Source organism: Nesoenas mayeri (genome assembly GCF_963082525.1).
Source record: "Nesoenas mayeri genome assembly, chromosome: 2".
In the NCBI taxonomy this organism is placed as follows: Eukaryota; Metazoa; Chordata; class Aves; order Columbiformes; family Columbidae; genus Nesoenas; species Nesoenas mayeri.
In genome coordinates, this window is record NC_137543.1 from 132,825,300 (window position 1) to 132,840,690 (window position 15,391).

The window sequence follows — 15,391 nt, forward strand, 5'->3', positions numbered from 1 at the left end:
ACTTGATGATCCTTGTGGGTCCCTTCCAACTCAGGACATTCTATGACTATTATGAGCTGCCTATTTATGTTCTCCTGAATGGACTTTTCATTTGAGAACCATATTTATATTCACAAACACGCTGTTCCAACTTGTGGAGTTACAAGACAGCTATCTCTTCAGGATTTAGTCCTCTGTCCTGCAGATACACGTGAATTTCACTGCCAAGTCTTGTACATCATTTGATAGACTGTGGCCAGTATAATTTGAAAGGGTCAAGCAGGTTGAAAGGAAATATGTGGACACAAAATATTATAATATCAAACCCTAGAAAGGCACTATAATCATTAAGCAAGTGCACCAGTATTCATGCAGCCACATATGTCACTCTGGGAACTGCCATGTCTTATTTTTCCATTGTGAACCAAAAAAATCTGTATAATTGAGAATTAATTCACTATCATATTGGTTAAAAAAGTTTCCTAAAGATGGTATCAGTAATATAGGATTAAATGTAGAGAAGGATTTGGTATTTAAAAGTTGCTTGCTCAAGGAAACCCACACATGCAGTTAGAAAGCATATCCTCCACTGTCATCCTGGCACTTAAGTATCTGGGGACCAGAACTGGGGGGCACAACCAATATGAGAGGCAGTCTGCTTGATACAGCCCTTTCACAGACCTTGGCACAAGCTGAGCTCACCCAGAAACCCACACAAAGCTGCTCAGCCCTGCCAGGGCTGCTGCAGGGGGCAAAGCCTCGGGTGCCTCAGGAGCTTCACTGCCAAAGCAACAGCAATTAGCTACGATGCCTACAGCCTCTGGTGAATCTGGATTTCCCTTGTCCTCAGGCCTGCTGCTCTGTGGATTGAGATCCATGACCAAATTCTTTGTTTCTTCCCTTTCTCTTCCTACTTTATTTTATTTTACTTTATTTTAATTTAATTCCAACAGTTAAAATGCATGGCAGCCCTCCTGCTGAGTGAGCGGGAACAGCAGCCCAGCCCTCACTAGCAGACACCTCTGGCACAGCCCCATAGCCCCTTCACTGCCTCCCCCAGAGCTCTCTGGAGGCCACAGCCATATTCTTGCTGCCACCAAGGGCTGCTGATGCATCTGTACTGAAGCAGCCTAGTGACGTAAAGCCTTTAAATCTCACTGTGATCACTAGTTTTTAATCTGAATGAACACAGCTCACCTCCATGTTATGATGTAACGAGTCAGAAGTAAATCAGAGTATTAACAGGAGAATTATAACAGGGCAAGAAAAGCTTTCAAGATGCCAGGGTGAAATAAAATTACTTATATTTACACCCACATTGTGCCAGAGAAAATTAACCATTCTGAGCATCAAAGGACTTTTCCTACAAACAAAAGACCTTCTGGCGTTTTCAAGATTTTCTTTTTATAAGGCTGACAATCTCTGCTTAGTCCAACATGCACTTGAGTTACATTTGTTCTTAGGACACCTTTAGCAGGTTCAAAAAGAAAGAAATATCTGCTTACCATTGGGGCCTGATTAATATCCTCATTAATGTATCACAGCAGTTTTTAAATGCAGAACTAGGAACTCTCTGTGATGTCAACGTTCTGAAGTAAAAAAAATAAAAATCAAACATTCACAGTGTTGTCCATCATCACTTAACTCATTATAAGTCTTTCCACACATATGCCTGTGCAATTAAAATCGTAAGGATAAAAGTAGGTGTATATTACAAATTAATTTTGATGCCATCTTAGTTACTGATGCAGTGAAATAAGCAATGGTATTTACCCTCTGCAAGTCTTTCCCCTGGTGTTTTTTGGTTTGTTTTTTTGTGAAGGTAGTTTAGCTTGATAATTCATCTTATAATCCAGATATCTTGCTTGATCTTCACTGGTATCTTGCCTCTCCAAGGCAGGGGATGTGTTCCCTACAGGATGGTTCACCGGGTAGGGTGTAGAACAAGGACAGCTTTAGTCATTGCTACTTTCCCAAGGTGGATATGCTCCACCATGGAGGACCACAGCTGAGCCACATGAGCAAGTGAGCTTCTGCTGTGGGAAGTTCAGCCAATCGACCTCCGTTCCTGCCTGCACAAAGGTGGGTGTGAGTGAGGTGGTCAGGCTTTCAGGAGCTTTATGACTTGCACAGGGTGTACTATTTGAGGAGGGTGTCAGGTACACCAATGCCCTACCATACCCCTCCAGGGTACCAATGAACCAAACAGTGACTGGACATATACTATACTCCAAGTAGAGACTTCCATAATGATTAACTACACCAAGGAGAGCTGAGTGTCTTGGTTACTAGCAGGTTTGCAGGTTGCTCAGACACCTCCTGAAAGACAATGCCTAGAACAAGTCATCTTTGAAAATCCAGGGGAAAATTCTGGCACCATGCCAACAAAAAAAAACAAAGGACTTCCACGGGGTAGACATTTCACTCCCCGCTTTCAGAACAGTGTGCTCCAAGTAAAAACAAGCAACAGCCCTATCAAAAATTCACACCCATCCTGATGCAAGGACCTTTGTGGAACAACTCACTAGGAAAAGAAGGAAACCTTTTATATAGGAGTAACTCATCACTGAAATCTGAATCCTTCCTTGCCTTTTATTTCCTCCATCACTGACACTGGTGTATTTTTGCTTCTCTTTTTAAACCCAGAGCCTTTTGTCTTGCTCTCATAAAGGAAGGAGCTGACACTTGCAGGCTTACAAAACAAAAAGTCAAGCCATTTGTTTTCGTCTACTGAAGAAACACATTCAGTTTAATGTGACTGAGCTGGAAACCTTCCCCGGGTTCCTGCAGCAAGACCAGCTCACCTGCAGCAGCAGACAGCATGGTCAGCAAGGCTCCTTCTAGATCAACTTCTGAGGCTATAATGCTTACAAAATTAGGATAGTTTTTCTAATAGACCAAACAAAGTGTCTAAATGCTAAAACAGAAACCAGCTTTTTAAAGGGTCTTAATATTCTTTTTTATTACTATAGTAGAGAAGTGCTTCTTGTTCATACCTTCCCCTGAGCACAGGAAGAAGTCAGTCCCCATGGAATCCAAAGAGACAGGAGGAGCAGAGAGGAGGCGTCAGACAGGAGTTTCAATTCTGCAAGTACTGAAGGAGGAGATCTTTAACAGTCAAAAGCAAAAAAATTCATTTTCATTGGAATTGAATATACTTCATTTTATATGTAATAGGGGTTTCTTCTAATGAGCCTGCTGCGATTCAGGGGATTTCACACTTAACCTCATGAGGAGCAGCCATAGCCCATGAGAAACCACACAGAATAAATATGTGTCACCACGGGACTTTTTTCCCTAGAAATTCTCTCAGATGCTTTTTCTCTTTTATCTTTTATTCTCATATTGTGCACTCAGCAAGTTCAGGTTTGTACTCAGCTTAAGGTTCCAAATAAACAAGTTCCCATGGGTTAACAAATCTGATATGGTTATCATGTTATAATTGAGCCCAGTGTTGCCTGCACTCATGCTCTTGGCCTGCAAAGCAGATGGTTATTACAGCTCAGCAGACGTAGAATAGCTCATGACACCGTTGTAACTGGATCATGCAAAAGCCATACCTGAGCAAAAACTACTGGGAAAGACATGGTAAATTTCGCTACTCAGACCTAGGGATCTCTGCAGGTTGGGGATAGGAAAGGCTGTTTAGACCAGCAGCAATGCTCACCCTCGGTCACTGACTCATGCTACAGACTGCGGCAAGATACTTCAGTTTGAAGACTGACTTTTCTGTCTGCAGAGATATCACCATGGTATTACTTTTGGCACTGAAGATTTTGTGCACCTTACCCAGGTAAGTATTTTGTCTAGGCTTTGCAGTTGGCCCATGTTCACTTTAATTTAAACTTATGCATAAGTGAGAGTAAATGTCACATGGGGTTGCCCTGTTACACCCTGATCAGCTTGTTGTTCTTTACATCAGGGTATCCCTTGCCTTGTGCCAGAACAAACACAATGCCTTGGAAAAGGCGAGATTGGGGAACTGATCAATACAGTGAGGATGGGTTTTTTTTCAATTAGCTTTTGTGGAGCACTAGATAATGCAAAATTTAAATGTCAGTTTCACACCTCACATATGGGCTCATACGTACTTAAATTTGCTGCTGCATGACTCACACAAAAGCAAGGGCATGAGATTCCAAGTGTCAGTTATTCTCCAACGTTTTTCAAATACTACAGGCATTTTTTTCCAGTATTAAACCTTGACAAGGTCTATTTGACCAGAACTGCCAACCTCTCCATGGCAAGACTGACAAAGGCTGAAATTCTAATCTTCAAGAGAAGATTAGAGCACAGAAGATTCTAGAGCACAGAAAATAAATTGCTGAACATTGTCCTGTCAAATAAGGCCATTCACAGGTAGCTCAGCACTAATTTTAATCTATTTCATTTTGTGTCTTCCCTTTTACTCCTTGTGATAAGGAACCTGTACAGTAAAGAACATAGTATCTCAGGGTTGAAGAACACAACATCTTAGGGTTGACCAGAAACACACTTCAATACACTTGGAAAATTTATATTTCTAATTACTTAATGATCTGTAATTAGTTGAAGAGTAAGAAGAATTGAAGCTTCAGTGCCTGGAATATTTACGTGAAAACCCAAAGTTTGGATGGAGGGAAGTTCTTTAAATCATCCCTGGTTTTGCTTCAGATAGTCTTTTTAATTTACTTAAAATTTAAATGAAGAAATGCAATATAGCACTTTGATTTAAATATCTGTCTGCATTTATTTTGTAACTAAACTACATTCCTTGCTTTTTCAGCCATTTCAAGAGCTAAGTGTGTCATGGATTTAAGTATAGTTACTGTACTACTTTAACTGGAAATGTAAGTTTGAAATATCCCTTGCAAATGTTAAAGACAACTCAGCACCAAAAACACAGAAATTCTTATTTTTCACGTTTTGATACGAAAAACACTTGATAAAGCATAATGCAAGAATCATACATTATTAATCATTTACATGTCAGTGGCAACAAACATCAGTAGATCACAGCATCAAAGACAAATGAGAATTCAGACTTTACATGAAAAGGAAGAGGAAAAAGTGTAACCATACAGTCCATATAACCAAATACACGAGAGACAAAGAACCAAAAGAGGATTGCTGCTGATTCCCTTGCAAAAGTTATGCAAGAAGGAGGGAAGATGCGAACCAGCTAATTCCTTATTTGTGCAAAGATGATGAATAAAGGACTTTTCCTGTATTAGTCAAGTTAGGTCAAAATTATATCAAGCATCACGTCCAAAGAATCAGACCATTTTTAAATTACAACTCAGAAAAGCAATAATCAAATATTTTAAACCATATTATTTAAACAAGGATTTTTATTTCCCCATCAAAAAAAAAAAAAGTTCCTTTTATTTGTTAATTACATTCCTCTACACAAAGTAAACCTTGTGTTTTCCTATTAGGTTCATACCTGTCTTCAAGCACCAGTGAACCTAGTCATTCACTGGGAACAAAAGCACCTACAGTTCCAGCTTTCATTGGTGGTTTCTTTTTTCACTGGACATAAGCCAGATTCAAGCTGTTTGAGGGGGAAGTAGCAGACACACATAAGCCACTATTTATTTCCAATCCTCACACAAGACACCTGATACAAGCCAAGATGAAGAGAAGTCCAAGGATTCAGTGTATAAGCATGGGAACTCACAAAAGCAAACGTTGGAAGGACAGCAGAAAAGGAAGGGGGAGGGTGGAAACCCATGAATTTCATTTTCAGCTAAAAGGTTCCTCTCAGTTTTTCCCAGGTGAATGTGCTGTTGTTGCTACACAGAGACCTGGGCAGCCCAGGTGTTCTATGCTTAAACCACACTGATGTTTAAGTAACCAGTTTATGAAAAAGAAGTTTCCATCAGGAGAATCGGTTGCTGCTGGTAAGCAAATATTTCTCATTCTTAACTTTCCTTTAATATAGCAATAAGGTCCAGTTGACAAATGCATTACAAACCTAGTTAAATGAAAAAGACAAATGATAGATGCCTAGAGATAAGCTATCAAAACATTTGTTCTGACAGAGAGATGAAGGTAATTTATATGGTGTTGGCTGTCATTTTTCCTCTTAATCAATTAACTAACATTGGATCATGTAACATAAAAAATTCAGAATATTTAAGCTGCCTCCAGCTACAGCTCCATAAATTATCCTTCTGAAACCCTATTGGTTTTCAATAGGATGATGATCAATTATTTAATCTTCAGATAATGAATCCTGTGACTTGAAGAGATTTACACCTTGATTTTTTTCATTAATACATCATGAAAGAAAGACCCTATTCATGCATTCCATACCAGGCATTCCATTCCATACTTTATAGAGACATTATCTGGTGTGATTTCAAAGCCATAAATAGCATTCTAACTCATTAATATAAATGCTAAATTTTATTGTTAACATCTAATAGGTAAACTTATACTAAATAGAATTATTAACTTTCACATATAGTTGCTACAAATACTCATTTGTTAGTAATGTAGTAGTAGGGTGTAATAATCTGCTTTTGCTGACTGAATTTAGTGGTCTGTACAGAAATAGGGAAAATTTGAATGGAATTTTTGTCACCAAAAAATCCTCATCCCTCAGAATTAACTAGAAGTTAAAAACACTGGAAAACTTCACATTTTCTTATTAAATATCCACAATCTCCAACCATCAAATTAATGTGCATAATTAATAATCTCCAAAGGAGACTCCCTTATAAAATGCAATCAACAGTAGTTAACATGAACAAGCCTAAAGAGGAAAGTACGTGAAACAAAGAACAACTCTAGAATTGTGATGCCATGTTGGGGGAAAGGGAACCATTGTGCACAAGACTGAGTAGAAAAATATTATAATGGATATATTAATAATTTTAGCAACTTTCGGAAATGCGGAAATCTTACTATAATACTTTGGTTTTTTCTAAAATTTTGTGCATTTTAATGTGCAAATTTTTCTCCAGTCATGTGAAAAGAGTGGTTTTGTTGGATTGAAATTGCCAGCTACTGGAAGTGGTACTGAATTTGTTCACCAGAAATTGAACTGTTTAACAGGAATGTTAGTAATGTTGAGGAACTTACTGAAGTAAGAAGAAAAGCTGCACTTTTGATGCCTCTTTGTCCTAAGAATCGCGAAGCATCTTCTTTTGCCAGTGTTCAGGGCTGTAATACCATACTGGATATCACTTTAAAATTCAAAGTTGAAATGTTCTTTGCCGATATAGACACAAGCAGTTTGGGGGATTTATTTTATTTTTTTTTTAAGTCAAAGCATTTTCTCAACAGGTCATCCTGGTAATGCTTAAAGTTCAGCCTCTGAAAAGCGAAATCTCCAGAGAGAACAGACTAGGTTGGTATCCTCGGCTACACGTATTATATTTTTTCACTTAGTTCAAATCATCAGGTATCCACCTGAATATCTGAGCTTTCATGCCTTCAGATGATTGTACTGGGCAGAAAGAAGACTTAGCAGTTAAAAATTTTGGCTTTGTAATGTCTTTCCTCAGCCATCACTTTTTTCTCCAACTTTTATCAAGATCAGAAGCTACTGAATTTCTTATAATAATCTTTGTCAGGAAGCGAAGCAAACATCTTCAGTATACTGGAAGTAACCAGAAGCACAGATGGATTGTCTTATTATGCAGGTCTTGAGCTGAAAATCTGTTTTAAAATGCCATGGATAATGGGGAAATTTTTTGAGTTTTCATTGTGAGAAGCAGCTGGAAATTTCTTGTACATTTACCTCAGTCGTTAGCATCCAGGCTCACAGAGTGCAGGCTAAAAAAATGATGGCAATTTCAACATTCGGGAGGGATTTGCTCATTTAAAATTTATTATATCTGGAGGCAAAGATTTGTCAATTTTCCTGTTTTATTGAGGAGGATATCATGAGACATCATTTGACCAAACAAAAACCTACTATCCTTGAAAAAGAACCCGTGCTGCTGCATTTCACTGAAATTAAAAAAACAACAGAATGAACTAATAGTAGCACTGTCTTGAAATTTTCATGGTCCAGTATTACAATGTTGTACTAGCTCATAAGAAAAAAGTTGTGGGTGACCAGAAATGAACTGAAATGAACTTTGTTTCCCCAATCACACTGTTGTGAGAACTGTCCCCTGCAGCCCAATTTCGGCAGCTGAAAGCAGTACTGCATGATAAAATTAAGCATTTCCATTTTCCACTTTTCTCCAAAGGCATTTATAGAAATAACCAAAACTACTTCTGTAGTATAGATTGCTAGGATGCTACTAACACAGTGATTTACACTGCACCAGGTGATGAATCCATGTGACTAAAGCTGTTGCTTGTATTCAGGTTTTCCCTGCTGAGTTGAAAGGGATCTTCTCAAAGAAACAATGCTGCATTCAACATTGGCCTTGTCCCTCCTGCTAATTGCAGTCTCTTCCAACCTTGCAATGGCAATCAAAAAGGAAAAAAGAATACCTCAAACACTGTCAAGAGGTACTGTGTATTTACTTTATGTTTTCTCTTAATCTTCCCATACAGGTCAGCAAAGGTTTTAATTTAGGAACTTCCTGAAATCATATACATATATATACTTACTGGGGTGTGCTTCTATGTCCTTAAGTGACACTCTAAGTAGTGCATCTTGTTTCATGTTTTTTCATTCCATCAGCTTGTTCTTAAGGATATGGCTGAGCGTCCCATATAACCTACATATTTTACACAACCCACAGAGACCTAGCAGAAGCCAACAAACTAAACTGAGTCTCTCAAATCAGGGTTGGAGCATCACTGAAACAATACTGTTTCATATATCAGTGAAAAGATAATTTGTTATGTTAACTTGTTAATTACTGAAACACAAATTACTAACTTCAGTTGCTATGGAAATTTTTTTCTACAGACCCATTTTTATACACAAAAAAACAGTTTGAGCTACTGGTGGGTTTTTCAGCATTACTTTTTGGGTTGCTTTTTTTTTGCTTTTCATCAGATAGTCAGAGTTGTGCTTTGTAATGCATAATTCCTGTCCTTGTGGTGCATAATTTTGCACCTGGATGCCAACTAAAGAATCTATTTTAAGTTATCTATGTCCGATCAATCCTTAGAAATACAAACTGAGAATTAAGTTACTAAGGTCTTTTCCTCTTCTCCATCTTCCCTCTCCTTTCGTGCCTATTCATCCCCCAAAATGTCGAACTCCCTCCCTGGCCTCTTCTGCAAGCTGTGCCAAGCCTGCAGACCCCACAGCTCACCCCTGAGACCTTCCCATACAAACCACTGGCAAAGGCCTACCTGTCACAGAGGTCCCATCTAAACCTCATTGCTCAGGGAGCACTGGACAAAATCATGCAACATCTGAACTAACCAAAGAAAAATTGCAAATCACTTCTTATAAGTGGTATCCCTGGAGAAGGGTTATAATACATCTGGTATCTATTGCCTCTCTTGCCTACATCAGGTTTTATTTTTCCCACTGAGTTTAAATGCATAAGAACATAACAAAATCCCTTCAATTCTGCCAATTTTGGGGGGAAAAAAAAAAACTCACAGAAGGTATCAGTTTTCTAATTCTGATTTCAGGCCTTTTGGGATGCCTTGAGTGCTGTACTTGTAATTTTCACAGATTAAAGGTGAACACTTAAACCTACTGCTTAATGACCATAGGTGACTCCTCTGTGGAGCTACCTACGCCAGCAGCTGACTTCAGCCAGGGCTGGGAACACACTGGTCTACACGCCAGAATCCCACCATCAACCAGACAGATCTGTAATCAAAGGCACTCTCCTGAAAGAAGATATGACCTGTTAGTGTCACAAGTGATTGTCCCGTGAGAAAGCTAACAGCAAATCTCTGCGTAACCAGGGCTGGTCCAAGCACTGTCCAGTTGGCACAGAAGAAAACGAGCCTTAACCTGATCCAGATTCAGAAGCTGTTCTACAATTCCCATGGGGGCCATCATGAATGGAGTAACACTGACTGGGAGGCAGGGATCTACCACACAGGGGCTGGCATCTTTGGGATCCGAAAGCATTAAACCAACTGGACAATTTACTTTTTGAGATCAGTGTATCACCAGCTACGGATAAGCTATGAAGCTGATGATTCATTAGAAGTTTTTTAGGTGGAGATTTTTGTTTAACAGGGATTATTTTGTTAAATTATAAGTACTTGCAACACCAGGGTTTGAAATTAAAGAGTTAAGCTTAAAACTCAGGAATATTCTAACAATGTTCATATTAAAGTTGATCTTATTTGAACTGTCATGTTTTATTTTTCTAACTTTATAAGCTAACTTTCTCTTTAAGCCCCAGAGTCTACATTAAATATGGAGCAGAAAATATAAAGATATAAATTATTTGGGTGCTGATTCAGTGACCTCTGAGAAAGAGAAAGAGAACTAACAGGTTTGCTAGAGGACTTGAACTGGATGTTCAACCAGCTGAGGCTTTTGGGGGTGTTGGTTTGGGTGGATTTTTTTAATCTTCCAGAGCACCTTTTGGGATATACAGATTTAGTATATTCACAATGTTTGGGAAACATTGCCTGACAAAGAAAAACAAATCCTATTTGTGTACAACTGTTGATAAATATATAAAAAAGTAATTTGTTATGAATTACTTACCTGGCCACCAGTTAATCCTTTTGTTATATTTCTAGGATGGGGAGATGAAATTACCTGGGTACAAACTTACGAAGAAGGGCTTTATCAAGCAAAAAAAAGGTAAGAGATTAAAAGGCAAAGTTGTTAATCAGACAGTCATGCCTGAATATGCTATAATGAAATAAAACAGAGAAACACAGTGACAATTAGTCATCTGCAGACCACCCAGTTAAATAAAACAGATATAGTGTCTATAAATAACAGTTGTTGCAAGGGTCTTATGATTCTTAAGCAACGTTATGGGCTGATAGAGAACTCTGCGTTTAACACTCTTATTTCTTTGTCACAACAGTAGTGTTGTCATTTGAATAAGCAATGATAAATAGATATGATGATTTTTTTAATACTATTTTTTTAATAGATATATATGCCGTTCTTCCTCTGATTACTCCCTTAATCAACAGCTAGAAATCAGCTACATTTGCTCTTGCATGGTGATCTGCTGCCTCTTATGTTTTCCCAACACATTATCAGTTGGCATATGAACACAATGTACTCACAGTTTCTCACTGTCCAGGTAGAAGTTAAAGTTCTAATTTGAATCTTCTCTGGGATTCAGCTGAAAATACATTTGAGAATTCAAAACAGTATTAAGTCTCTGTTACAGTTCATTTTTGATCATAATAATGTGGCGTAAGCTATTTTTAAATTGAAGGCAAATTATTTTTAAAATAAAAGGCAACTAATTTCATGTGCCCTATGTACAAATGCCTAGGAACTGAACAACTCTTGACAGTGGTACCAGATCAATCATTAGTAACTGATTTACTGAACAGTAAGAGTAGTTTAAAAAAACACGAGAACAAATAAACAGAATTATTTTACGTTTTGACATCCAAAACCAGAAAATTTTGATACTTTTACCAAAATATTTACAGAAAAAAAAAAAAATACTGTATATCTGTTCAAAAAAGCTTAAAAAAAGGTGAAACTTTTCACGGAAAGTATTTGATGATAAACCAAATTTTTAAAAAAAATATTTTATTCCAGTTCATACAGGTTATTTTTATTTTCTTACTCATGGAGAACTTCACACTTAGGCAATATTAAAAATCTCTTCAGTTTGATTACATGCTAACCAGGAATGAGATTATGATGGCTCCGTTTTTTCTTTCTTATGGAATTTCTTACTTTAAAAAACCCATTTAGATAGAGAAACTCTATTTCTCTATTTCTTTCTTTTATGAAGGATTTATGTTCTTTTCCCTTGCTTGAAAATATAATTCTTTACAGAATGTCTGTATGGTTCTACTGTAGGTAAATACTTGTAGATAAATACTTGTCAAATGATCTAACTACATGCTTTATTATTATTAATAAAGTAACAAGCCACTGATGGTAATTCATCACTTGGAAGACTGTCAATACTGCCAAGGTAAATTTGATTTTTTTTGAGCGCTAACATTTTGTGAATATTTTTATAAGAATCCGCACTTGGCTATATATTTACCTTGCACTTACTTAAAATTATTTAAAGAAATAGGCAAATGAAAACATACTTGAAAAGCTAAGAATTTATTACTGTTATTTATAAAAACTCCACTATGAAACTACCCAGAAAAGACCATGAAAAATACTGAGTTTTGCTCTCCTGCTATCCCTAATGTAGCACTCGTCAGTTTAAATTAAGAGACCCAGATTTGCTACTGACTCATTGAACAGATTTAATATTGTTTGGCTCTCCTGAACTGGTAACTAGAGAAGGAGATGAGGATAGGGCTGCTGAAATCAATCTAATAAGAATTTTCTGAGAATAATGCACTTTTGTCAAGCTAAGACATGGTATCCATTGAGACAAGCTTCATAAATAACAGAAGAGAGATTCCATTTTCATAGCCGGGAGGTTGTACTGACATGGGTCAAAAAAACAAAAAGCAGTGATAGAGCCCTTAAGTGTCTCCTCAGGAATGCGAATCAGCAGAGACAGGAACAATGTGGCCAGTCTCCGGCCAACGTGGTTCCTAAATGCAGAGGGAAAAGCAGTATTTGAGATGGACTTGAAAATGACCGTGTCTTTTCTAGCACTGAAGAAAGCTTTTGCAGAAAATGAAGAGATACAGGAAATGGCCCAAAATAACTTCGTTATGTTGAACCTCATGGTATGAAGGGTTTGGGGAGATTTGACTTGTATCTTTTTTTGGCTTGTGTTTTCTCTTTCTTTGTCTTGCTTTTTCATGTCATTTTAGTTAAATGTGTCTGCCATTTCAGTACCATGTAAGTACAGGAATCTGTGCATGTGTATACACACACAAGTAGTACCTTTTTGGTTTTGTCCTCTGGTACAAGACTATTCACAGGTGGTACTACTTTAATAAAATTTACATAAATATTTTAATAATTAGCTTTAATTTCTCTGCCAGCATGAAACCACAGATAAAAACCTGTCACCTGATGGACAATATGTGCCTCGAATCATGTTCATAGGTATGTAAAATATTTATGTATCTTCAAATATGTGGTATCTGAATCTATGCCAGTGTCTTCCTTTGGAAACATCAAAATAATTCATTTTTCAAAAAACAAAAAAAGCTCAAAATTTATCATTACCATGGCATTAGTCTAAATCTTGGCAGATCTGAATTCAGTTCTCCCTCTATCGCAGGCTTTGACCCTCAGGTTACAGATATGTTCTGAACAGTTCCTAATTAATGCTTGGGAGCAAGATACTTAAGTGTCCATTAGTGTCTGGGCTTTTGTTCTCCATGCGTTTTGCTAGAGCTGCTATAAGGCAAAAGTTCACTGAAAACTGTCAAATATTTGACTGAATGTAGGTGTCTACAGTGTGGACATGACCACAGAACAAGTCAAAGTCAGTGCCATCTTAGCAATTGTTTACTCCATCACGAAGCTGACTTCTGGAATACATTGGATGAATCATGTCCTAGAGTGCCTGTGCCTTTTCATTGACTGTACAGGGAGTCTAGAGTGACTAGCTCTGTGGTGGCATCCATAGTTAGGTGAGATGAAGCCCACACTCTGAGGAGCAATGTAGTGACAGGAGTCAGTTAACAAAAAGCTTGGAAAGGGAACTGGGAGAATACATGTCCACAACAACTTGCTCCTATTACAGAAATATTAAGAATCACAAGATTTTCATTCTGAAGACTCTAGGTAGGTCACACCAGTATTTCATTATGTATCCATGACCCTCGCTGTGTGTGCATCCAGTCAAAATGCCCTTCTCTGATGTAACCCCAGAACCTGTAAAACAGGATATGTATGTGTAATCTATCACTTTAAAATAGCTGCATAATATGAAAAAGAAAATTAGCTTTTGTTCAGGATTTCTCCAGAGCTGTTAGTTGGAACATAGCATAACAGCCTCGTAATTACCTCATTGATGAAATCAGAACAGTTCAGAAAGAGGGCTGTCAAAGTATCACCTCTCACATCACCATCAGCTGTTGTGGGAATGGAAAGTAGTCCTTAATACAGTTATTTTTTCAGACCCATCTCTCACAGTAAGAGCTGATATCACAGGAAGATACTCCAACCGGCTTTACACTTACGAACCACAAGACATACCGTTCTGTAAGTGCCCTCTTCATTGTGTTACTTTGCTTTTCACATTGTAAGCAGCCAGATACACCCCATCCCAATCATTTGTGTGTGTGAACCCATTAAGATCTCAAAGTAATGAATAAGGACTGTGTGTGAGCATTTGCAAAAAATTATAATGGTCTAACCTGTTCTAGCAAAACACTTAAGCACACCTATTGTCCCATTGAATTTATTAGGACTACTCAGGTAAGACAAGTTGAAAGATCACAGGTGATAACTTTCAGGATCAAGATCTGAGCAGTTTGTTGGAGAATGGTGAAAGTCAAAGGTACCAAACTGCACAATGTAAACAGCCAGTGGTGGGAGGGATCAGAAAAGAAATGCTGATGGTTACCTCGGTACCACCTAGCACCCATATTTCAGAAAGGAATGTAATTTTACAGGTTGAGCTAGTCCTTTCTCTATGCAATCTATCTGACACCAGTGCAGTATCTCACCACAAATATGCACTTCACATCTGATTATCAGGCTTGCTGTTGAGAAGTGAGCAAGTTGAAAGGGGCCTTGTCAAACCCCTTTAAGTTAAACATGTTGATTCAAGAAACTTTTTACTTCCTGCTTTGGTATGAATGCGAGAATCTTCACAATAAAAAGCCCTAAAATATAACTTGTGACCATAAATTAACTTCAGTGTGAACAATTTACAAATCAAATTAGGTGGGTTTTTTAATTGTACAAATGTACTTTTTACAGTTCTTACTTATTTTTCTTTCAGTAATAGAGAACATGAAGAAAGCACTACGCCTCATTCAGACGGAGCTGTAACCAGTAACAGTGAAATGACCATAGCCTCTACGAGGTGAAGCTGCACTAGGAAACCTAACATTTTAAAACATTTTAGTTAACCTCTCTGTCTCTACTAGCATTTTGAACTCTTACCATGCAACTTTGATATATCAGATTTCATAAGAAATTTATATGTACAATTTGAAAAATAAACACAGAAAGACTATCATGTCCATTTGAAAAACAAGAGGATAAATCTATTAAACACTTTGAAATTAGTTATTCTAATAACTGAAAGTGATGGTTTAAGGTGCAGCAACTTTGAGTTGTGTTTTATCAATCCAGCTATGATGTTGATAAGTCAGCTATGACTTATGACCAAGAGTTATAACCAATCTTTTTTATGTCTATTTGCAATTTGTTATATAAGGTACCAGCTGTATCTCAGCTCCTCATTTTTATTTTTTATTGCAAGAAGCTTGCAAGTCACTAATGTAACTCTGA

General features: G+C 37.5%; 1 protein-coding gene across 1 annotated transcript; it reads left to right on the forward strand.

Annotated features, from left to right (window-relative positions):
* Nucleotides 1–8,327: 8,327 nt before the first annotated feature.
* On the forward strand, nt 8,328–14,926 carry AGR3 (anterior gradient 3, protein disulphide isomerase family member; the record flags this gene model as incomplete). The annotated part of the gene is made up of 7 exons (XM_080339386.1): nt 8,328–8,433; nt 10,597–10,660; nt 11,923–11,975; nt 12,623–12,699; nt 12,961–13,024; nt 14,048–14,131; nt 14,877–14,926. 7 exons carry the CDS (start codon nt 8,328–8,330, stop codon nt 14,924–14,926), a joined length of 498 nt encoding a protein of 165 aa, XP_080195512.1.
* Nucleotides 14,927–15,391: the final 465 nt, after the last annotated feature.